Genomic DNA, 26158 nt, shown 5'->3' with positions numbered 1-26158 from the left:
CTTCCCACCTCAACCCTTCTGTGATTCCCAGCAGCTCTCGAGTAAGGAAACACCTCTATGTGGTCTGGGCCTGTGATGCCTGGGCCAGCAGGTGTATCTCCTCTCAGGTCTGAGGGTCTCATCGCCGTCTGCTGTGGACATATGCCAGGAAAAAGGCTGCAGGTTTGTCTCTTCCCTTTGCATTAGGAGAAAACAAAGGCAAATCTCATATTTCACACCACCTCAGATGCAGACCCTTGCAGTAGGTCTCATTCCTAGGACGCGTTGCATGCAATCAAACCCCAGGATGACCTGACTGTCAGGAGGAATCCATCGTGACTGAAACAAATGGTTGCTATGAGTGTTGAAGCCTGATTGTCTTCAGTGCTGTTTTATTGGCATATTCTGATGATGAATTAGGCCTAGCGTATGTAGGGACAAATAAAGAATGGAATAAAGTAGAAGTATATGACTCTATGAATCTACCTCAGGATGTGCAGTGTCTAAAAGGTTAATATCATATATAATAGTTAATGTAAGTGCTGGCAGCTTACATGCTGAAGTGGCTTCTAAGAAATAGCTGTAAATGTACTTACCTTGCTAACTGTCAAAATCTGATTTCCGTAGTTTGGTGAAATTACCAAGTGAGTAAAAATAAGGTATTGGAAGAGGCAAAATTCTTGGTATTTGGCTTTTGTTGTGGGAACTCTTTAATCTTCAAATCAGTTTAATAGCAGTATGTAATACCATTTTGCTAATACAGAGTATATATTTCATGCTTATGTTTAGGGAGTCTCGTCCATCAAGGATGCCTTGAACTATAGGGTTCCCCAGTCCTGTTTTGCTGTTGCAGTGGCCACAGTGTCTTGCAGCCCTGTATATGTGTGCAGGCAGAAGTTTTGTATTATGCTGGGGGTGCTAGTGGTCTGCTTTCAAGTTGCTTGCTGTGGTTTGAAAATCCATTTCTCAAATGGGTACTCTCAACATTGCAACTCAGTGTTCAAAAAAGTGTATTTTTGCACCTTTGTTATGTAGTGCTTTTACTCAGAATGTAATGAAACAGCTGGACAATTGTTAGTTGCTGGAAAGGGCAAGAGGATTCTGCAGTCACTAGACTTTCCGCTTCTGTATGTAGGCGCCCCCTTTACCCAAACCTGTGAAGTCTGTAATTTCTGAATTGGGGATTTTTGTCAAAGTTTTTTTTTTGTCAGCAAAAAATAATTTTGTCATTCCCCAAGTTGGAAAAATCATCTTCCTTGTGAGATAATTTCTGAATGACTCTGTGTGTGTGTTTATGTCTATGTATAGGAACTTGTTGGCATTCATGAGGAGTGCTCTTGGGAGGATGAGGACTCGTTTCAAGAATGAGGACTGACTTTGCAGAATGATACTCAGAAATTTTTCTGCCATGTGGCTTTCTACATTATGTAGGGCTTTTGTGTTTGCTTTGTTTCCTCTACAATCAGAAAGCCTTTGGCTTTGCTGAGTACTTTTATTAAGCCATTAATAGATATTCTTTAAAACTTCATGTCTTGCACTGTACATTCAGTGCTGATGATACTGGTATAGTGAAATCTGACGTGCAGGAAGAATGGAGCTAATTAAATAAACAGATGCCATTCAGATGGTAAAAGACTGTTCTAAAAGTACTTGAAAAGGGAAATGAACATTTTTTATTTGAACAAGTACTTATTCAGCTTTTAATGTAAATTGTTGTTATTCTGCAGTGCTACTGCTGCTTCATCATCTGTCAGTGGATCTTTCTAGGGGCAAATCTTTTAAGTCTCAGTAGTGCTGCTGAAGTTAATATCAACTGTTCTGCACAGTTTCTTTACACAAATAATGGAGGAAATGAGTCTGATCACTTTCCCTTCATTTTCGCCATATATTTGTCCTTATTGTACTGAAATTTACTTGGTAAAAGGATTGGCAATAGAAGGCTTTTCGTCGAACTTTGAACTGTTGAATTGACTTAGGTTATTTTTATAGGAATTCGCTAGGCAGAGGTCCAGAATGAATCTGGATGTCACATAAGGCAAAAAAAATATACAGGGTAATTTCTTCCTTCAAGAAACTATTCCTTTGCATTATTAGGTTCATTCCACAAAGTGGCAAATTTAATTTGGGAGTATCCATTGCTCACGTTGCAAAGGAAACAAGGAATACTCAGTATTGTATGGAGCCCTGGAGTATTGTATGGATACCTTTAAAAAGAGAAATGGTTTAGGAGATTGTCACCTTCTATTTTCTTTTTTTTTTTTTTTATACACAAATCGGCTAAAAGTATTTTTTTACTTCACATTGCTGTAGTCATGGATTGGAGTTCAGAGAGGAAAACAACTTTGCCCATTTTCTGCAAACCTAATTTTAGGTACTTTGAGCATGGACGATGATTTTGCAAGTTGTTATCTTCGTAATGTGCAGAGAAAATTAAGGGTTTCACTTATACTTACAATAGTGAGAAAATCTATTTGACATTAGAATTTGTAGATTGTGTCCCACTGCCTTTGCTATTGCTAGGAAACTCTCACTTTGCAGCCAAACCACATGGTTTAAGTTGTCAAGCAACATGACATTTGAGCATGTGAATGACTTAATTTTCACTGGGCTATGCACATGCTTACTGCCCCTTAAAAAAGGATTCAAAGAAGCGTGGAGGTTCAGATAACACTTGGATAGCTTCAAGTTTGTGCTTATCCTCAAATTCCAGTGGAATCATGCATGAGAATCTAGTCAAAAGTCCCATAATTAAAAGGCAATTAGAAGACTGTGAGATAACTTTGGGCAGGTCTTATGTTCTCTGGGGTTTCAGTAAGTTTGAAAAAATGTACCACTGAAGCCTCATTTTTTCTCAGGTGCAAAATTAGCTTTATTCAACTGTATGTTGGTACCCTCTGCAAGCCCAGAGAAGGGCCTTGTGCAATGAAATGCTGAGCAGAGTTGAGTGAGTTTATGATTTTAATGGAGAGAGTGAAAAATCAAGAAGACTCTCAGCTGATGCCAAGAAAGACTTGGCAGGGGAGAAAGGAATGGTTGATTAACAAATGGAAATTCAAGGAGAGTTAAGACCCCATGTGACCTGTGAGCAAATGCCCCAAGTGTTACATATATGGGGCAATGCAGTTTAACATCTTTAATGTAAATATCCCCACATGTCTGTGCTCTTTTTAATTGTAGCATCAATCAAAATCAGATATTTGAAATTTTTTTTATACCTTACAACATAAGCCATCACTGACTTAAAAGTTTAATTGTTGTTTTTTTTTATGCTAGTTTGTATGAATTTAACTGGTGTTGCTTGTGAGTCACAACTGGTAATCTTAAGATGATGTCAGTAAGATTTTTATGCTATACACTCACTTGTGTTTGATATTGTGTTTGATATTGTTTGATATTGTGTTTGATATACAGTACACCAAAAATGTTTTACAGAAAAGAAGTTTATTTACTAACTGTTTAGAGGGTTTTACATTTTTGTTGTAGATAGCTTTCATTTCTCTTATCTGTAAATCTAGGCTTTAGTTGTTCCATTGCTGTACATAGTCCAGAAAGGGAAGGTATTTTAGTACACTTTCAAGAAGCCTGTAAGAATTACATGTAGTAAAATTCAGTACCTAAACAAAGTGCTCCTAAGATTTAGTACCTTAAAACTATAGGAAATAAAAACGTGCTCAGTAGCAAATGAAAGCAAATATTTTCCATATTAAAAATATGTAACGTTTTGTAGAGTCATGAGATAGGTTTTTAAAACAGGTTCAAGATTTATAAGGTAACATTGCCTGTCCTTCTTCAAAAGTCAGAATAGTTCCCAGAGAAAAGGCATAATTTCTGTGTAAAAATATGAAAATTGGGAGTGGCTGTCCAGTCAGGCTATTTACATAAGATGATTAATTTATACCTGTGGGGGATGAAGTTCATTTGAAGTAATTTAAACATTTAAGAGGATTTGGAAATATGATAGATTTAATTGGTTTCCAAGAGTCATAGAGTAAATGCTCTGTAGTATAAAGATGTTCCAGAAAATGAATAGGACTTTCAGAAACTCATGTGATACAAAACATGGAATGTAGGTGGTCTCACATGATGGAAAATTCACATATTCACTTCAGATCTGTATTTTGGTAGGAAATGAATTTAAAAACATGTAGAGTGTTATCAGTTCTTGTATTTTCTCTGCCTTGCAGCTTTAAAATGGGTTTCTTGGATTACATATTTTGGGTAATTTAAGCCAATTGAGCATTAATAGGGTTTTAAGAATAAAATAACAAAACTAATATAGGAGTTACTCTGAGGGTTAAACATGGTGTAAAACATATTCTTCCAACCTAAATATTGCCTAATTCTTGTTCATTATTTCTTTTTGACAGACTAGAAGTTGCATACCTGTGAGTAAACACTTTGCTGTAAGGTAGACGTAGAAGTGTGGCCTGATGAACTGCATCTCAGGACTACAGAACTGCCATTAGGTCAGTAAGGATAGGAAGAAGTGCAGATGTGATTTTTCCCTTATTACATTAGGTGGACAGTTTCAGCTCTCAGAGCAGTATGTTTCTGTTGTGCTAGGCCTGTGATTAGCATGCTGTGCAAGATGCCCCTTCTTTTCCTTCCCAGGGAATTGTACCCAGGTTTCCTACAGAGAGTGTCCACAGTCTCTTCTGGTGGGCTGTCTTGTGGGACTGGGTGACACAAGGCTGTAAATATGTTTGAATTGGCTAGCAGTGTTTTGTAGTTTCCCCTTTTTTTTTCCATCCCAAGTGAAGGCTCTGTACCCAAAAAGCATTAAATCCGGAGTTTGTATTCTGGACTATTAAAAAAACATCCCCCTAGGAGTCTTCTGCACACATCTTACGTTTACTAGAAGCAGAAAACACAGGATGTTTTTATTCTGGCTTGAGGAGACTTGCCACTGATAACAATGGTTTTAAATGAAAGCTTTTTGGAGAGGAATGAGATTTTTTTTATATATATATGCTTTTTTATTGTACTTCTTGAGTATGTTGGGAACCTGCCTGATGAAGATGGATACATTAGAACCTAAAAAGGATGACATGCTGTAAGAAACAAGAATACAGCCTGGGGAATTTTCTTGAGCAGCCAAGAAGCACTCTGCTTGCCAAGTGACTCCTTTTGTATCCTTGTTTATGCGATTTTAGAAGAAAATAGCCTACTTAACAGAACTGATAGAGGGAAGGAGAGAAAGGGAGAGTCTTCTATTCTGGAAGTGTTTGCATTGGATGCCCTTTGTCTGATATTTATATTTCTGATGGAAAGATCAATGGGAAGTCTACGAAGAGAAGAGGAAAAAGATGTTGGAAGGCATAATGGAAATGCTTTTGATAGGGTTTTGCTTACATTCTGGTTTCCACTGACCTGGCTTCATTCAGGGAAGGGTTATATTTGGGAACAGCTATGTATTTCTTCATCAGGTCTGTCTTGGAGCTCTCTTTCTCATGGAATGCTTTATATAATCAGGAAGGATTTTGCATAATGGGTGTTTTAAAATTTCTTCTGTGTTTTGTTCGTTCTTCGAAAAAATACGTGATTTCAAGCTGCTTTGTAAGAGGACCTGTCTGTTTATTTTCAAATCTAAGCTTAGTTTTCCTACTGGTGTGTTCTTTCTATAATCACTGGAGTGCAATGCTCTAAAACACCCTTTGTTGAGTGCTGTTTGCTCACCGGCTACTTCAGACTCTAAATGTTACTACCCTCCACCTTTTTTTTTGTGACAAAATGGGTCTACATGAAACAGCCTTTTTCAGAGAAACAAATATGTTATTCTATTTTTTTATGTTGCCTTGATCCTTCCCACTCTCGTTGCTGAGTAGCTAAATTAATAATTTTACTCATAATGTAGTAGATTCTGTGACTATAATTTTCAGTGCGCCCTGAAAATTCCTCTTCACTGGGAGCACTCTGTGGTTTATAATGTAGTAAGAAGAATTCCAATTTCAGAACTGAATTTTTATTTTTTTCAGTTGTCCTGTTTAAAGTTTTCCTTCAGATGACTTTCTTTGTATATCTTGGAAACACATGAAAACGTTAAGAACATTGGCACATGCTGTGTATCTGATATCTTGCATGACTTTTCTGTGGTTATGAACATTTTGCAACAAAAGGCAGCTGTTACTCCAGTGATAGATCTTAGAATATGAAAAAAATATATATATTTGCTAAGAAACACAGGACACAGAAAGGCAATTACTTTATTTTTCCTCTGCTTTTGCCAGTGCTCACTTTTATTAACCTTTTTTTACCGTGAAATAAAGCAGCAGTGACAGAAGAATCTGAATCACTGGGGTGCGCATATCAGAAGTCACTAGTTAGGAGCCACTGTTCTTATTTTATAGCAATGGACAAAAGTGAAAGCCCAGTGAATAAAACTCAGGATTCTTTCTTGCACTTCTGTTTGAACATGCTTAGGGTGTTAGAGTAACAAAACAGATTAAAAACTTGTTGCTTTAAGAAAGGGGAAATATTTTATTTTCAATTTCTTCAAGCAATAAAGTTGCAGACATCTTACAGATTCACATTGTGCTTTATGTTTAATCTTGCTGTAGTCAAGAGTCGAGCCAAGATAGAATTTCAGCAAAGAATGGAAAAACACTGACACATAAGACAGAGACAACAGCGAGGTCGTTTGTTTCAGTGATATCCATTGAAATGTTCAATCTTTAATATTGTATTGAATTTAAGTCCTCTTATTCTCAAAAAAGAGATTAAAGAGAAAGCAGTAGAAGTTACTGAAGAACACGAGTGAAGGAAATGATGACTTGTGTATGAGAGATTACAAAAAAAAAAAAAAGATATTTGCAGTGTGTCCAACTGCAGTTTGCGAAGTGGAGTAAAAATAGTATTTTGTTAGCCCAGTGTGTTTTTCACTGATAGCTTGAGTGTCTTTCCGTGTTTTTGAGAGGGAATTTCTATGTAGACAGCCTAAAAATCTTAACACGTGTGGTGAAGTTATGAATGGAAACGCCTAATCCAAATGGATTTTTCTGCCTGTCCTGCACCATGGAACAAGATCAAGGGACTGATGGAAATGCAACCAAAATGCATCTTTAGTAAATCAAATATCATTGTTGCAGCACACAATTATCAAGCAGTTTGTTTGAGTGAACACTGCAGTTTGTTTATAGTTCTATTTCATTTTGTATAAAAAATTGCTGATAGATTTTGTTGTAATAGGAAGGGAACATTGTTGTGTTCTGTTCTGTTTGCTGGTAGTACACAGCTAGCTGCGACAGTCAAACTTTGTAATTACTGTGGTTATTTGTACTCTTGCCAGTTAATCTGTGAGCTGGAGTACCAGTGAGTGGAATAAAATGTGGAAAATAATGCTGTGTTTTATATAACACCTGCCATACTCTAGAATGTTAAAGCACTTAGTAAATAAATGCTGAGATAGATAAAATATGACAGTGACTACAAGCAGATACATCACCTGCTAAGCAATTTAACTGGCATACAGCCATAAGCACCATTAAAATTGCTACTGAAAGAAAGATTTGGCTGAACCTCTAAGGGATGACACCCTATTATGGCTTTAACTAAGAAAAAAAAAAACACAACATAGAAATTACAAAATAACAAACCAAAACAAGAATGAAAAAACCTGAGATACTGTCTATTCTATTCTTTGGCCCCCAAATTTTATACTTGTATTTTAGCACAGGTGTCTAGAAATCTGTATGAAATAATAAAACAACAGTGGGGTCTGCACAAGCCCTCTCTTAACACAGTTCACAAATCTTCTCCTAGTAACTTATACTGTTTTTTCTGACTTTGGTTTAGGTACATTGCTGCTTTTTCTAGCCAGCATACAGTGTACAACTTTCCTTCTGATTTGATGATGATGAAATTGCCTCTCAGTTTCTTCTTCAATCCAAATAGTCTCAGTACATTCATTCTTTCTACATAGTTCATCCTTTTAGAGACTTGGTAATTTCTGCTACTGTCTTCACACGTTTTTTCAGTTGCTTCACATGTTTTTTTTTATAAATATTAAGCCAAAAATTCGTCTCTGTGTTCCTTACCATTGCTCAACAGATGGACGGGAATGCTTTCTGTGTTATGAAGTGTATACTCCTGTTTTATATTCCTCTTTTTTTTCCTCCCTCTTCATGTATTTAACTTGTTTTCAGCTTGTGGTCTATTATACCCCCTGACCCTCCTCTGAAGTACCTGTCATCTAGCCACTTATTTGCTGTGCCTTAGGTATGCAGCTGATTATCTGCTGAAGCACAGAAACTTGCACTGGCCCCTACTGAGCTGTTCTGTTATTTTTCTGACCACTTCTCTAGTTTGTTGGAATAATTTTGAATTCCAGCCTGTTGTTCAGAATAGCTGCAGTGTCAGCTCTTGATGATTTGCAAAGTTAAGCATCTTCTCTGTTCAGTTATGTAGGTTGCTAATGAAAATACTGCCTGAAACTAGACCACATTCAGCTTCTTGCAAAAAGCCACACAGTACATCTTTTCACTTTTGATAGTGAGCTCTTAATGATTTTGGGTGGTCCTTAAATCAACAAAGTTTGCCTCCATTCCGTAGTTATCTGGTATAAAACATGCATACCTGCTCATAACAAAGAATGTGTGAGGAAGTTGTGTGCCTTTTCTTTGGTAATATAAGCTGGAAAGCGTAAAAGAGGAATTAGGAGTCTCCTGGTTTCACTGGCCTGTATATTCACCATATTCTCTGTGGGATAGAATAAAATCTGAAATTTTTAATGAGATCTGATGAAGTAGAAGAAATAGGACTAGTTACTTCTTTGTGCAAAGTGGGACTTTAGAAATGATTTCATAGCACAAAAAGAAAAGACAGTGTGCACCTTAGTAACTCCATGGTAGTCGGATGGACATATCTGGGTTTTCTGTGGCATTTTTAATAACTTTGATAGTCAAGATGATACTTTGTCAGCTTGGATTTCTGCAATTAGTGGGTACTTGTAAGAGTGCAGGTCTCAGTTGCTGGAGAAGAGACAGATGTGAAAGCTGAGTTGTGGGAGAGACTTTTCTGTGTAGACCTTAAATTACCCCTTTCCTGTGGTGTAATACTGTGTGCCTTTACAAAATATACCTTTAAAATGTATTCAGTATTTGTATCTATAGAAGGAAATAGTCATGAGCTCAATCTTATGTTATGAAAGCATTGTGGCATACTGAAAATTACATATAATTCAGTGTTTTGTTTGTTTTGGTGGAAGGGGTCAACTACAGCAGCATGACTATAGTGAGATGTAAAGTCATCAATATTCTTATGGTCAGTATTTTACTGGTGTTGTCTTGTTTCTATTCTACAGGTAAAAAAACAATGATAAATATGAATCCAAGTCTGCTGATAATTGTCCTAATCGCCCACAGGTTGCTAATAACAGGCTTGGGACTTGTGAGAGAGATTATAGAAGTTAGGATAACAGATGCACTGACTGCACTGAATTTGATGCTGGTGGATCTTAAACTGAGTAAAAAGCGAATACCATTAGTATGAAGATTAGCATGGTAGTTATGTGAACAGTTGAATGCAGGACGATCATACAGGCATGTAACGTTACTTACACAAAATACTTCTGCGTGTACCTGGTATGTCAGACGGCCACGTTCTAAAGTTCTCAGTAGATTTGAGTTCAGGTCTTAAACTGCAAATTCCTGCCATGTGAAGCATGTCTAGTGTAGTATTCAAGTGCTGTGCCTGATTTTATAGTTATCTTTATAAAGCTTACATGGGGATGAGTTAGGTGCTACCCTTCTGCAAAGTGGTGAATTTCAGCCTTTAGTGCGAGTATTCATCATTTTCAGGTATATCTGGAGATATCCTTTTATTGTTTATTTCTCAATTTACAGCAAACTTAGCAAAAGTGCAACAAAAAAGGTAAAAAGACAACGGAAATTTAGATTTTTTCCCCACTGGTGAAACATTTTGATTTATTCACTCTATTTTGTATCAAACATTAGAGCAGAGAAGTCATTTGAAAGTATAAACAAGAAGAAACAGTGAAGAGCTTTCCCTAGTCTGTGTATTGGTTGTGAGCAGAAGCTAGCTTTAAGACATAAAGGGAAAAAAATAACCTTTTTCCTTCTACCAAAAAAGTCTTATTGAGTGCTTTATAGTTTTTTAAAATTATTTATTTTAAATTCATGTAGTGCTAAAGAAGACTGAATGCCCACAACAGGTCTGCACTAGTAATAATGCAGGAAGCCACCTGTCCCCTGCTTCTGTAATTAAATAGCATCAGCCTGGAAGCAAGAGGTTGTTCTTCTTTATTATTTTTTATTATTTCTGTCTGACTGTGTATGATACGTGATCTTTTCCTGTAATTATGAGCAGAAGAGCTGATTGTAATGTTGTATTTTATATGTGATTTTCAATACTGCGATTGAAGGCCATATCATTGGATGTAGCTCTTCTTTTACGGATGTTGAAATGTTAACATCATCCCTTGATTGCTTTCTTCTCCTTTGAGCTGTGTTTCTGGTATCTCTGTAGTAAGAAGTAAATGAGAATTGAATAGACAGACTTCAGTTTCATTCTTCTTGAATTCTATTCTTCACGTTTTGTTGGTGAACATTGCTATGCAGTAAACTCACCCAATATTTTATTCAAATAACTTGCCTCAAAAAGAGCCATTTTTTCATACTATTTCTCTTCAGCTTTGTTAAGGAAAATTTAAACATTCCTATTCAGTCTATTGATCCTTATTTAGTAAAACTTCCCTCTGTGGTGTCAAGGAATGAACAAAACACTGAAAGCCATCAGCAACTGCAATCCAATTATTCTATTCTGCCTCCCAGCAGATGACAGAAAGAAGAATTTGAAAAGGAGAGTTTTCAGTCCAGGTGCCAATGTGTTTATTAGAATGGCAGAAAATTAGATGCCATAGAAGTCCAGGATAGTAGCTTTAACTTTAAGAATTCAAAAAATTTAATTGTGTTTTCATCCTTGCCTTAGTTACATGATGGATTTTATGGAAGTATTTCCCACTAAAGTTCAATTGTTTTACCATGTGTAAATGAATGTCAAAGGCAACAATTGGGCATGCAGCTTTCTATGGCAAGGTGACAGAAAATAATCATTGTTATCAATAAATAAATAAATAAACTAACAAAACCCTATGCCAAGTAATTTAGCTTGAATAATAAAGGATCTGGTCATTTAGGGAATGATTTCCAGCAGCCATCTCTTAAACTATTCACTAAAGTAATGCTTTTAGCTTCAAGTAAGTAATTTCTTTTTTAGAAAAGCAGTGTACAGTGTCTACAGTCTGGCTTAGCTGAGACCCCAAAACACAATCTTATAAATATTTGGACTCCCAGGTGGTATGAGGTAAGAACAGAGCAGAGTCCTGTTACCACTGTTAGGACTGTTGTTATTTAAAATGGCATGCAGAATCTCTGTGATCCACATTGTAGAATGTTTTCTTGAAGATACACCAAAAATATTTGAATAGAAATGATTTTTAATTATTGTATTTTTTTTTGGTAAGCTGAAACACTTTTTACGAATTAATTAAACATTCCATGAAATGTTGGAAACCTTGTATCATTAGCGTAACACTAAAACACAAAAACACTTTCATTATAAACAGCTGTAAATGATCTCTTGAGAACAGATCAATGATTTGTCTGCTTCCACTATATCATGCTCAAGGAAGTGTAGAAAAAGTAGCAGCTTGAGGAACAAGTAAGCAACCTGGAAATGCTTAGTTGTAGTTTACAAATACAAAATTACCACATGTAGGTTTATTTTATTCTGACAAAAGTTGGATGTTTGCAACTATGCATACGAATCTTTGTAGATTTACTTACATATTTTGAATAATTTGTCAATTCACATTTGGATATTCAGTAGATTTGTAGATGAACCAGATTTGTTGGACATGATGAATATGGTTTTGTCTACTTGGACTCAAAAGTAAACTCCAAGATTCTTATTATAATATTGTCAAGAAAATGAGGTGATATGCGAAACTAGATCAGGTATTATATTGAACAGCAAGCTGCACAAATTTCCTGTAATTCTTTTGGTTCTTTGAGTATATATAATCATAAAATGGCAGCACAAAAATGAAGTTAATCCTTCTTTAAAAGACCTAGTAAAGAAATGATAAATAGAGAATGCAGATATGATAAAAAAAATCAAATTCAAACACAATACAGGTTACACGATACCTTGAAAATTGTAATGCTGGTATTAGCAGGTGTAGAGAATAAAACAATTCTAAACCATCATTTTTATGTAATAGATCTGGACTGTACACTCCGGAACTCCAGGAATTTAATATGAAAGGTTGATACTGAAAAAATGTTAGTACACGTTATAAATCTGTGGCTGACCCAGTTTGATGCTCTGGAGATACTGATTATATTTTCTTTTGCTAAGTGAGACCTGATTGCCCTTATTCACATTTCATAGCAGTTCATTATAGCAATAGTCCATTGGGGTTTTTTACATATTTAAGGGAGAGGGCTTCTTGCTATTCTGTCTACCTCGAGATTTACCTTTCTTTGGTCTTCTCATATCCCATGTAGTTGACTAACCTCAGCAAATCACCTTTTCCTACCTTCTTGCACATTCAGAGACCTGCATGTTGACCCTTCCCATTCAATTACAGTTTAGTTTTATAGCATTCTGTAGTGCTTTTAAATCCCGGTGTGGATTTGCTTTTACTCTGCCCTCTGGTCATAGGAAAAAAATATTATTTAGAATTAATTTAGAACTAATATGCGCTATCTTTCCCTGGTGATCTCACTTTTCTTTCCGATTGTCTGTGCTGGCTGCACCATGCACCACAATTCTCTTTTCTAGGTGCTGGAATCTTTATGTTTCTTACATACCCTTCCTGGCTTCAGGAGCTGCTACCACTCTATGAGTCAGAGCAAATGCATTGGTCTTTGCTGTTTCATGGTGTCCTGGTTCCAGTTAGGACAGAGTTAATTTTCCCTCATAGTAGCTGGTAGGGTGCTATGTTTTGGATTAGGATGAGAAGAGCGCTGATAACATGCTGATGTTTTAATTGTTGCAGAGCAGTGCTTACACCAGGCCAAGGACTTTTCGGCTTCTCGCTCTGTCCTGCCAGCGAGCAGGCTGGGGGTGCAGGAGGAGCTGGGAGGGGACAGACCCAGGACAGCTGACCCAAACTGGCCAAAGGGGTATTCCATACCATCTGGCGTCATGCTAAACAATATATAGGGGTGGCTGGCCGGGGTGGGGGGGCCGGCTGCTCGGGAATAGGCTGGGCATCGGTCAGCGGGTGGTGAGCAATTGCATTGTGCATCACTTGTTTCTTACACATTATTATTATTAATACTATTATCATTATCACTATTATTACTATTATTGTTATTATATTCCTGTCTTAATAAACTGTCTTTATCTCAACTCACCGGCTTCACTTTCCCGTTTCTCTCCCCCATCCCAGAGAGGGAGGGGGGAGGGTAAGCGAACGGCTGTGTGGTGTTTAGCTGCCAGCCGGGTTAAACCACAACAGCCCTTTTGGCGCCCAACGTGGGGCAAGAAGGGTTGAGATATCGACAAATTTGACCAGAGTGTGTTAAACTAAAATTGGTATAAGTATTGGACCTGCTTAATAGTTGCTAGTCACGATGTTGATTGCCTTAATCTCCAGTCTGCTGTACCTGTATTCCAAATTGAGTTTTATAGTGCATTACTTTCTGTATGTGCTCCCTGTCATGCTGTTTATCCTTTCCGGGCCCTGGTTTAAGATTGTTATGGTACTGTGCGGTGTAACAATGGCTTATGAAATGATGAAATATCTGGTCACGACTTTAACCTGGTATTTGTACTCAGCACTGACGTCGACTCTATACTTTGGAACCCATATCTCGGAAACTATTAGCAATTACACCTATTGCCTGTTTTCGTTAGGGAGCCAATCTGTGAAGGGGACAGGGGAAGACATGTTTCCCTACCTGTTCACTCTCCCTTTCTCCTTCACCACCACCCTCTTATCCCCCGAGCTAGTTACGGTGGTTCTCCGAGATGTTGAATATCCTTGGGATACTCAGACCAGCCTGCTCTTGTTGTTATGTCTCCTGAATGCGCTTCAGGTTTTGTTGAGGGTTAAACAACTACTTAGGAATCTCATCCGGAGATCTGTCTTGAGGCGGGATAGTTGCGAGTGGCAGGGAGTGTGGGAGGATATGGGCAGGTTTCTAGAGCAGTGGTCACCTCCAGTGTTTTGGACATTCACCCCTGAACAACTGCAAAATCCTAAAAAGCTGGCAGAATGCTTGAAAAAAAGGTGTCATGACTCTGGCAGTTCCGAAGTGACACAAATCACTGTAGCGTGCTGGGGTCTGGCTCGCAGCGCTCTTCTCATCCTAATCCAAAACATAGCACCCTACCAGCTACTATGAGGGAAAATTAACTCTGTCCTAACTGGAACCAGGACACATGGCATTGGTTAGGTTTGCTTTGTGGACTTTGTGTGAGCTCTGCTGAACACTTGAGCCTCAGTTCTGAAAAACACTCCAGCAAATACAAACTGCTGCGCCAGGTCAGGACCTGAATTCCTTGGCCCCAGCAGAACCAAGTCCTAAGGCTGATGACCTGTTGTTGCTTTTAGTTAAGTTTTCACTGGTAAAGATGACTTAAAGTTTCTTAATTTCCTGCCTTGAATCTTGGTACGTGTGAAGATTCATTAGAATCTCAGGTGATTCTGTCAGTTCTCACAATTGGAAAAGTAAAGCTGAGTTAAGCTATTTTTAAAAACCGTAGATTCGTGTCATTAGCTGAGATTCAGTTGCTTTGAATACTTCATACTGTCTTAGGAGGTTGAAGGGAAGGGTGTGCACCCAACGAACGGATATGGTAAGGCTACTGTGGTGAGCATGAAGAAGCATGGCGTGGAGGCTGGAGGAGAGGAAAACCTGCACATCAGCAGCCCTCCAGCAGTTATAACTACATATATATATATACATATATACATACACACACACACATACAATACATATATATACACACATATATATACATATATATACATATATATACAATTATATAGTTATAATTATGGTAACGTTAAGGCCAATGAACTTTTCAAGACAAAATACAGAGCAATGACTGAATTTTCTGCTCAAGGAATTTACGTTTGAGCCCCCAAAACTTGCATGTTTGGAGAGGGGGTTGTTTCAACAGTAATAGCTCAGTATTTCTGAACTGTTCAGCATGATTTCTAATAGGCAAATTTGGCAAACTGCTTTAAAATCATTTTGATTTTATTCACAGCAGCCGCTGTACTTGTCAAATTGTTGATAGAATAATATTGCAAACAAAAAAATTCTGAACTTGGAGAAAAATAACAATATAATTAAAACCTTTTAGAAAGGAAAAATAAGTGAAAAGCAACGTGTTGAATTACAGTGCTTTTGAATTGTGAGCTGCTGCACTAATAGGCATAAATAATACAGTATTTTTCCCACGAGAATCTTGTAAGGCTTAATTGCCTAAAGGTTGAAAAGCATTTTGTGATCCTGTGTGGAGATACACTGTGTAAGAGTAGAGTGCTTCTTAATGAAAGTCTAAATGCTGTTGAACAACACTGTTTCATATGTGTGTGAGTACATCCAACTGGTGACAATGGTGATAAAACCTATGGGTAATGTTATTGAATATGTTTAAAATCTAGCAAACTGATCAATGTAAGCTGGATATGGCTATTTTGGTCAATAAATGAATAATTTATTTGCCAATAGGACCACCTTCTTCTTTAATAAAAGTTTTATATTATTTTTTGATATGATGCTTCTTTGCATGCTCTTCAAATTTACTTACAGTAAAAATTAGCGAATACTCTTTTTGAAATTAAACCCCCAAATTTATAATATAAAAAGAACTCTATAAAATTGATGTGTACCTGGCCATAAACATACACTTACAAATGTTGATATCATTTTATGTGAATAAATATACAATGTAGGAACAAATAGTAGGAACATTGAGTCTGACTGAGTCTTTTCTTATTTTTTTTTCTTTTTGCAAGTTTCCCTCATGGAGAAATAGCATTTGGAAACTGCTGAAGCTGATTTACTTCTTAGGTCTTTTCTTGGGGTATAGATTGTAACATCTGATTTGACGTAGCAGGTACAATTTTTCCTCTGTATTTCTTCATTATAATTTGTAAGAAAACCTCAATAGTGTTATTTTATTTTTATTTTTATTTTTCCTCATTTGTGGGATTATATGTTTTGCATTTGTTCATGTGAATTTTCTATATTTGAGCAGCTTATGTCATGACAGCATCTTTTACCTCACATACTACATGGTAAGCTACTTTATTTGCAGAAAATATCACTGGAAGTAATTTCTTGGGGGAATCGAGACTTGAAAATTTGGATTCTAGATCCTAGAGTGGGTCATGGTCTTTGTTAGAAGTCAGTAATTGCTATTACTAGTTCTGAGCCTGATGAGTTCTTATCTTTAAATTCTCACATTCATCCATTTACTGTTTTCTTCCAAAGCTTGTGAGCATGGGTGAAAGTGTTGTGTTTTCTTAATTCCTTTTGACCAGTTAGATTTTACTGCCCTAGCGTGAAATCTGAATGCTTGTCTGTCTGTGTTGTTGCCAATCTTTCTTGCATAATTTTCCTGACAAATAGCTTACTTATTAATATTTCAGCACTGTTCCCACCAACCTCAGGTAAGTGGTACGCCCCAGGCAGGGAAATGCAGTTCCTTCCTTAGGAGCCTTCTAATTTTCTTCTGAAATGCTTTGTCAGAAACCATGACAGATAAATGAAGATAGTAAAGTTGTACAGTTCAGACTAGTGGTGACTTCTTTGTACACGTGTGATCATACATTTACTAACTGGAAGGTATTGCGCTGCTGTGGAATCTTCGCTGCAAACGTTTACGTTTTCTCTTCTTTATCTATACTGAAATCTGTGAGACTTATTGATTCTGAAGTAAAATCCATAGAGAAATTTGTCTCTTTCTTTCTTTTTTGATTGGCTGTTGAAATATACATAGTTCTGGTAAATGCTTTGTTGGTTCAGAGATCTTCATTATTTCTTAAATAGACCAAGGAGCAATACTGCTGCTGAGTTGGAGTTTGAGCTGAGATCAAGTTCACATCATAGCTAGGGCTGAGATGTGGATCTCTGGTGATACTTTGATATTTTTGCTCAAGATGAAAGCAAATATGTGAAATTGATCTATTTAGAGCTTGGTAAGACAGACAGCTGATATGTCAGAAAAGAACTCCCCCTCGCTCTCTCCCACCATTTAGGGGTGAAACATGGTGTAGTTTGATTTAGAAACTGATTACACGCATACTGAAACCCAGAAATAACTCCGTTTTAAAATATTCATTATATTTATTATTTAATATTTAAATTATTAATTCCGTTAAACTGTAGCATGATGTCTAGGATAATTACTGTGCTGGGCATCTGGAGATCTATGGTGAGTCATGGATTTTTCATATCCTTCTCAAAAACAAAAGGAGAAGGAGGGAATCAGGGTAATACTGGGAGATAGCAGATGAAGCTGAAGATTTCTTCTGGTTTGTGGAACAACTGAGTGTTTCATGCTCAGCCTGCTTCTCTGGCACGACCCATCTAAGTCATTTGGTTTCTTAGTATTGGGTAGGTTGGCTTCATTTCTTAGGTTTCCTTTTTTCACTATGCCATATAAAGTGTCTGAAACCTATTTATTTAGGCATGGTGCATTTTTGCAGGTGAATGTTAAAAGTAGCCCATCAGGTAGCCTGTATGTTGAATCTGATACATAAGACGTTGCCATATTTCTTTCTGCCTTTTCCCTGAAGGAGGCTGGCATTCCTTATTTGATCAGTGAATGATGCCTCTTGAGCTGAAGGATATCTGCTTTGCCTACCACTGGTGTCTCTAGAGAGCTGAGCTGCTACTGCTACTGCCAGGACAGTGCAGCACTTCTCCAGAGCAGAGACAGCTGCTTTCCAGCTGGCCCACCAGGAGGATCCAGCAATTCTGGTTGCTGTGGTTGAGTAATTTTGCCTTAAAGTGTAAAGATAAAGCATATATCTATAGCTTTATGCTTTTCTGCAGAATATGGAAATGTGCATCTTCATCCCATAGATATTAGTGATGTACGGCAATGCTCATATAGGTGACTTACTGTAAGTGTGATGCAGTGTAGAAGTCTAGGAGGTTCTGCTGCTTTAGGAGTGGTGTGTGCATTACGTTTATCACCTCCCATGCTGTGGAGTTGCTGTTTTGTAGTCTGATGCTTTGCATTACTGTGATGGAATCATTAATGCTTAAAATGAATTACTTATTCCTCCTCTGCTGTCCTTTGCACTGTTACCAAGCTGTGCATGTCCCATTCTTGGTATTTAATAACTGACTTAAAATATATATAATATTACTCCCTCCTCCTGTTGAGGCAGGATGAGGTCTTTATGATTCTGAATGTCCAAGTGGTGTAGATAATCAGTGAGAACCAAGACAATAAACCACTGTATAGAAGTAATGCTAATATCTCATTTCTAAATAAATTACTTTTTACTCAGATAATACTCTATAGGAGTAAAATTCTTCAGAACATACACATGTATAGAAAAATAAAGATACTCAAGTCACATTTGTTGAAGGAAAAAAAAGGCAGAAGAGATACCTGACTCTTGATAATCTTGATAATCTTGACTGCAGTGAGGAACTTATGGGTATTTGATTGTCTCTGTCCCTTTGATCTGACAGTTATTTATAATATGTTGTCTAAGGAGGAGAGCTAGCTGGCAACATTTTCAAGGTGCTGGAAAGAGAATATTCCCAGACAAAGGTAGTGTTTTTTCAGATTGCTTCCTTCAAACTGTGTGTATTTAAAAGCAGACTAATTTGAAAATATTTAAGAATGATTGCTGTATCGCTTTTTGGCAATCTAACTTGTAATGCATTGAAAATACACATATCCTTTGTACATCCTTAATAATTATAATGTAATGTAATTAATATATAGTGTAATTACAGTGTAATGTAATACTTATTATTGCATCCTTCTTACGTAAGGACTTTCCCTTAAAGTATCGAATTGACTATTAACCTTTTTGCCTAACTGTGTAGGGAAGGAAGAGCACAAGTATGTATATAGGAGGTCAGATCAAGGCTGTTTAATTTTCAGTAGGTTTTTATGCTCCTTAGTCCTAGCACCTGATGGAAATCTTGTACTAAAGGGCTTAACTGGCATTTCTTCAGTAAAGAACAAACTCTGTTTTAGTCTGTGAAAAAGAATCAAGAGATAGTGAAGGTATAAATAAAAGAAAATTATATACTGCTTCTGAGGAGGGAGGACTGACTTTCCTTATTTTAATCTGCTTTCACATATATATATCAAACCATTATTTTGTGCTGATAGTTATTTTTTCTCCTGGCCTATTATAACAAAAATAATGTGGTTGGACTGTTCGCCTTAAAGTTCTAAATTTCACATTTTAGAATTTGATGTCTTTCCATCTAATAGAACCAGAAGTCTGAATTTGTTTGCCTTGGATCTTTCAACGCTAATTGTGCTGAGTACTTTTCTCTTAAAAAAAAAAAAAAAAGTGTTCTCTGAATAATTCAGTAATTTGATGTGACTGATTAGCTTGCTGATCACTAATTCCAGTGTATGGATATTCTACTTCTGACTGCTTAAATTTAATTCACTACAGGATGTCTGGAAACCTTGTATGTCAGTCCTTGAAATTTTTATTCCAGCTAGGCAGCACAGCGACAGAGTTCACAAGTGTTTTGAAACATGTGCTACCTGTTTTGAATCATCTCTCTGGAAAGTATTATTCTTCTCATAGGTGGGAAATTTATGGATAATCAAGTTCAGCTGGGCAATACCGTATGTTGGGGAAGCTGCAGGGTATGCAGCAACCTTTGGTGGGCAGAACAGGAAACTGAAATTTGTTGCAGTGTCATGTGTACTCAAGGTGATGACGAAATTCTTCAAAACTGGTGCTTTCCTAGTGGTCCTTGCAGAAGTGTGTTCCCTTCTGCAAAGATATGCTACCTACTGTGCCTATCTCAGACTTTCCTGCAGTCTTAAGGAACAGTGAAGGTGGTTGAAAGTATGCCTCAGGCCTTCTGTACTTGCCTTCAGGTGTTCATGCATGTAAGACAGGGCACAAAATAGTGGCATTTGTTGAGACAGTAGGTATCTTCTGGATCAGCAAAAGAGGTAGGTGGTTGTTAATACCATTTATTTCATATTTAAGAAGGTCTTTTATGTAACACTGAGAGGAAAACATGGTCATGTCTTATCCCAGAAATAGTTTTTTAATTTTCTCCCAATATTGCAAATGTCATAATGTTGCTGAAGGCATCATCATGATTAATGCATCACTGTAAGAGAGCAGACAGCAAGCCAGTCTGTAACACGTTTTTGTTTTGGTTAAGAAAAATAGCAAAAAATGAGATATTCTGTATCTTTCTTGGACCTTGTGAATGGATTATTAACTATATGAACTCTAAGTACGTGAAAAAAATGAGAGCCAAATATTCGAAGGCTATGTTATCTTACCTCTTGCCTGGTAATTTGTAGAGTATGCAATATTTTGTTTCATTGAGTGTTTAGCTATCATCAGCGACACCTGAAAATATTCTGCACTTGGAAGGTTAGATTCTAAATGGATTCATTCAGAATTGTCTTCAAGGCTATTTCAGAGGTTTTTGTGTATAATATAAATTCAGCATACTTGATAAGAGGGAAAGTTTGTTCTGGTGTGCAACAATGTGTTAACTTAAAAATGTGTTTGGAAAAAAATCCAAGCTCATTATTGGTATTGCATAGGAAATAATTTCTGTTATATCCCATGCAATGTAGACATGGCCATGGCAATACAATTACATTTGCTGCTGTATGCCTACATAGTTTTGAAAACTAAAATTCAATGCTTGGCTAAATTGCTAAGCAGACTGGTAAATGTCCAATTTTAGCAGCCTAGCATATGTTTATAATTTTTTTCTTAACATATGCTATGTTGGTTGAACTCCCCTCCCCACACATACGGTAGATAAAAGCTGTCACATCACAAAATGGTGGCAGCCCAACTTTTCTAACATTTTCCATGGCACTTCAGAGTCTTGCATTAATTAACTATTCCTAGATGGGAGACAGACTCTCATCTCTGTAGAATTTTGGTTTCAAACCCATCATGTACTTCAGTTTATATATGCAGTAGCCCATCTGTATTCCTGCAGCCATAAACAGTAATAAAAATAAAAATGCGTGCACAAAAAAAAAAAAAAAAAACACAGCAGGGCATACCACGAAGTGGTCAATGAGCGTGAGGATGTTCTGTGTTCACAGGTATAAATACCTAGCAAATGGCACTGAAACCAGGCTGTTTGGTTTATCGTTGGGCTATGCTTTTCTTGTACAAAAGTATTCTCTATCTTCCACTTTTCTAGGAGAAGAGATGGTGGAATAAAACAATTCTGGTGCACAGGCCTTTTTCTTTTCCCTCTGAGCTGCTAGTGTACCCCTCTTTTTTCCTCCTTATAGAGGCAGGTGTAAGGGGGAATTCTGCAGAGTGCATGATTCTTTCCTAAAACTCAGTGGGGTGGAGGGGGCTTGTGACAAATACCAGAGCATCAGAGACAGTGCTATCTTAATCCTTGCTGCATGTGACATGGAAGCCTGGATTTAGGTATGAAAGACATTCCTAACAGTTCAGCAAATATGATCCCTTACCTCATCCAACTGCCTTTTGAACGTGCTCCAAAGTCATGATGTTTTTTGGTACTTTGTTCAGCCGTTGCCCCGCCGCTAAGCTTGGACCATCAGAGCACAACATGCAGTGCAGGCCTCAGCAAAGATCCTAGCTGCAGCCCCTGTATGAGACATCTTGGCACAGAGGTAGAGGGGCAGGCCTGTGGCCATCACCACATGGTGCTCAGAGCAAATGGGCGGGTACTCAGAACTGTGGCAGCGGCAGAGGCAAGGTAAGGAGCTGTGTGACACGAGATGGTGGGCCTGGCGGTTGCACGTCTGTCTGCAGCACTTTGAGATGCCCCTCTGGGAGCTGCCTTCCAAAAACCCACCTCAGCTCCCAGCCCTGAGTCAGAGCCACTGTTGGGCCCAGAGCACACAACCCACTGGGTTGCTGGTGTTACCTTGCCGTCTTTGGATCGCAGATGCCATTGGTGCTCGTTTAATGTTTATTTCCTCTTTCTGTATTTGTTTTTGTCTACAGGACTGCTGCTGTTTAGCAGGCTATGGTGATGAGCTGGCTAGCAGTTTTCACTGTGGAATTCAGGATTTGTCAACGTGCACAGAAATTAGTTCTGTCTTACTGCCAAATAATAAGCACAGTGGAAGAAAGAAAAGGATAAACTTAAATTGTGCTTTTTTCACACCTTTAGCTAGAAGTCTATAAAACATAGTTGTCTATTTATTACAATAGGCAAAAGTAATTAACATATATTTAATATCAGTTATTTATTGCTAGCAGAAAGGTAAAGAGACCCTTTATTTTCCAATGTGGCTCTCCATCCTAGTATTTTTTTATTGTTATTTGAATTTTTCTTCTATGGTGTAAAGGGTGCAAGCATGCTCTTTTTCATTCCTTCTCAGACATTGGCTAACTCAGTAACCCATTAACTAATGTTGGGTTAGCCTAACTTTTTTTTTTTTTTTTTTTTTTTTTAATACTGCTCAGAGTATATTTTCTTTAGATTAGAATAGTAATGCAGGTAGTAAGGCAATTAAACTATTTCAGGCACAAGTATAACATTAGGATAAATAGTCTGACATAATCTCATCTGTTCTTGCCCCTGCTCCCATACAAGTTTATGAAGAGTATATATCACATGGTCTGAAAAATCAGCATTTCTGAAGTATCGGAGACTGAATAGCAGATGTATATCTTAAAAATCATGAGTCTTAAAATGAAAAATAAACAATCGTTCCTTGTATTTTTTCCAGAACTTGTTCATGTTCTTTTTTTTCCCCATAAAGCTATAATCACCATCAGAACTGTTTATGTGAAAGTTAAATTTCTCATATGGTTGTCTGATTCTCAAAGGAATGGCATTTAGGAAAGCAGCAAACATCACGAGACTCACGACAAAATCACGAGAGTTTTTCATATATTACAGTTTTGTATAAGTTTTGAATTGAATTTTTTAGAAAAATAAATGTATGGGCAGATGGTGATATTTACTTAGGGAAGCTGAATTCATTATCTGACTAGAACTGGATATTTCACGCAGCTGTTTGAAAATGAGAACTCAGTTTCCATGAAGGAGGACGTATGTTTGGGGAAAATGGAGCATCTTTCTTCAAAATGTAATGCTGTCCCTCACTTAATCTATGTCAGAGGGCTTTGTATTATATGTGTGTGTGCGCATTTATCTATGGAAGAATCTTAACAGAAATGGCCAAGATCTAATTTGATGAAATAGTTCTTCAAGCTGTAAAAAAAAAAAAAAAAAAAAAAAAACAACAACTGAGCAGTTCCAAAAATAGTTGAATGTTTTAGCTGTTCTTTTTTCTTAAGACCTCTTTCTCTCCTTCTTTTTCTATAAATCTTTTTTTTCTTTTAGACAACATAGTTAGTAATCTTACTATGCCCTGCCAAATTTAATTTCTGACTACCCAACTTGTCTTTATTTTTATTCAGTGAGATAAAATTGCTTCAGAAAATAAATCTATAGTGAACATTAAAACATAAGCCAGAGGAAAAGAGACCAGGTATGCACAGATCCATTATGTTTTAAAGATCTGATTTTTGGTGTCCGTGTATTCTAAAATCTGTCTATTCTATTCTCATGTATATTTTTGGAGCTTAAGTGTATGATTTTTTTTTTTGAATTCTTTTATTTTTTGCATGTTTGTTATGTTTCTTTGGAAGGTTAGCCAGAGACTGTAGTGCTGTTGTAAAGATGGAAACCTATTCCTTGAAGATGGTGGTTTATTCATTGCTAATGTCCTTTATTCTGCTATTTTTTAAAGAACATTTTCACAGGAAATTCTTTCACCCAAGAACCTGTGGCCCTGAATTTCTTGACTGATAGAGAAACATAGACCAACTCATTGTTTGGAGCACATTCCTTTCCCCAGTCACTTAACTTCTAATGCCTCTGTTTTCCCATTCTGTAATAAGCAATTTGTAATGCTTAAGTATTTTACTGGAATCTGTGCCAATATTTACAAAGCCAAACTCTTGATTTTGCAAGTGCTTTTACATTCTCAGAATGGGCTTATGTGTTTAGAGTGCCTGAAGGTGTTGTGATCCTCAGAACTCCTTGTTTATGGAATTATTTTCAAGCACTACAGTGTAACCCATGTGCATGTATGAAGCGCAGAGTTTGTTTCAAAACAGGGTGGATGTGTAAAGATGGCCCTTTGGTAGACACATCCTGCAGAAACTTATCACTTCATTCACCTTCCTGATAATTGTTAAGCCTTCCTCTAGTGCAGTGGTATAAGCAAAAAAACTAAGTGTTCTGGAAGCATTTGGAAAAGGAGTTTTGTGATCACCCCAAAAACATTATTTCTGACTATGTGGAGCCTTTTTTGCGAACCTTATGCAGTGCTCGTCTGTGAACTTAATACACTGTTTCTGTGTAAATATATGCCTTGTGGTTTGGCCATCATTTTTTTTCATTGTGGCTCAGTGGTTTGAAAGGTTAGACTGTTTTTGTTTGACATTAAGTAGAAAACAGTGGTGGTACAGTGTGCGCCACATGCATTTGGTTTGTGTGGAATTCCTTCCATAGGGTCTGCTAATGCTGGAAGACAATACAACAGTATGTTAATGCCTGGATTTTATTGTAAGCGCATCCCTGACTGCCGAAGGGCATTGCTAAATTTATGAGCTTCTCATATGTAGTGTTCTGTTATTGCCTCATATTTTAACTGGATAAAAAAGATGTTTTAAATGCGATGCTTCCTCAGCTGCAAAGAGTTGCAGTATTAGGAATGGGCCTGAGACCAGGTTACTGTTGTTAATACTGATACAGTTACGCAGAAGACTGATAACTGAACAAGAAAGCTGAAATTTGATCACAAGGATATTCCCCCTCCAAAGTCAAAATAGTGGTCTATAACAGGAACTTTGTCGTGTTAATTAAGCAGACGTTTGGATTTCACCGTGAGATGCTAGCAATTTCTGCAGTGAGATTGCAGATGCAAACTTTGAAATTTATTTTTTTTTCCTCCAGGTTATAAGGGAGTTTGCAATGGCAATGCTCTGGAAATTCATGAGAGTAGCTAGGTATTCTAAAACAGCCTTACCACCGAAAGTGAGAGGAATTTTGGTCCATTCAAGGCATTCTTCTTCTTCCAAGTCTGTACCTTCAGATTTTGCTGCCAGCACACCCTGCTCAAATACTGTGGAACTGCTTGGTAAATCTTATCCTCAGGATGACTACAGCAACGTCACAGAGAAGATTCTTTCCAAAGTGGGGAAGAACTTGCATAACAAAAAGCATCACCCTTTGTGGCTAATCAAGGAGCAGGTGAAGGACCACTTTTACAAGCAATATATAGGACGACGTGGGACTCCGCTCTTTTCTGTCTATGATGGTCTTTCTCCAGTGGTTACAGTACAGCAGAATTTTGATAGTTTACTTATACCACAAAACCATGCCAGCAGAAAGAAAGAGGATAACTATTACTTGAATCGTGATCACATGCTAAGAGCACACACATCAGCACACCAGTGGGACTTGATACACTCTGGCCTAGATGCCTTTCTGGCTGTGGGAGATGTCTACCGCCGTGATACAATTGATAACACCCACTATCCAGTCTTTCATCAGATGGAAGGAGTTCGGCTCTTCTCCTGTCATGAGGTAGGAGTTCTTTAGTTGAGGTGAAAGAGGTTTGAGGTAAGTTGATCTTATTTGCTATTAGCAAGTGCATGCACGTAAACAAGTTACCACACAGGTGTTATGCAGTACATTGATAAAGATCAAGTAATTGATTATGGACAAATATAGGTGAAAAATGTGGAATTTGAAAACACTTGCAAAATTCCCCAGAAGAATCTGGAAAAAATGAATAATGGTATTCTTGAAAGCTAGCAAAATAAAGCAGTATCTGAAAGGAAATGGCTAGCTTGACTAATGATCTGTAGAGACCAGTTCTCATTCTATCACAAGTCCCTTCCAGTGAAGTCATTTTACCACAAACTTTGTCCATGTTAGTACTTGAAAGACTCATGGGTATGAACTGTTTCAGCTAAATCCGGAGT

At 37.2% G+C, this 26158-nt stretch overlaps 1 protein-coding gene across 14 annotated transcripts in view; it reads left to right on the top strand.

The window, feature by feature from the left end:
- The window catches only part of FARS2 (phenylalanyl-tRNA synthetase 2, mitochondrial), a 264849-nt gene that overhangs the window by 32572 nt on the left and 206119 nt on the right, over positions 1-26158 (top strand). For 13 of the 14 annotated variants that reach the window (XM_080581811.1, XM_080581810.1, XM_080581819.1 and 10 more), the window contains one exon: positions 25125-25757. In XM_080581811.1, the coding sequence (XP_080437937.1) occupies positions 25125-25757 (633 nt within the window). Of the gene's footprint in view, positions 1-15976; positions 16078-25124; positions 25758-26158 lie in introns of all 14 variants that reach the window. The other variant, XM_080581818.1, reaches the window with a different exon arrangement.

This window comes from Anser brachyrhynchus (assembly GCF_964034855.1).
Source record: "Anser brachyrhynchus genome assembly, chromosome: 2".
NCBI classification, from domain to species: Eukaryota; Metazoa; Chordata; class Aves; order Anseriformes; family Anatidae; genus Anser; species Anser brachyrhynchus.
The sequence above is the reverse complement of the archived record's forward strand: the minus strand, read 5'-3'. Positions and strand labels throughout refer to the sequence as shown.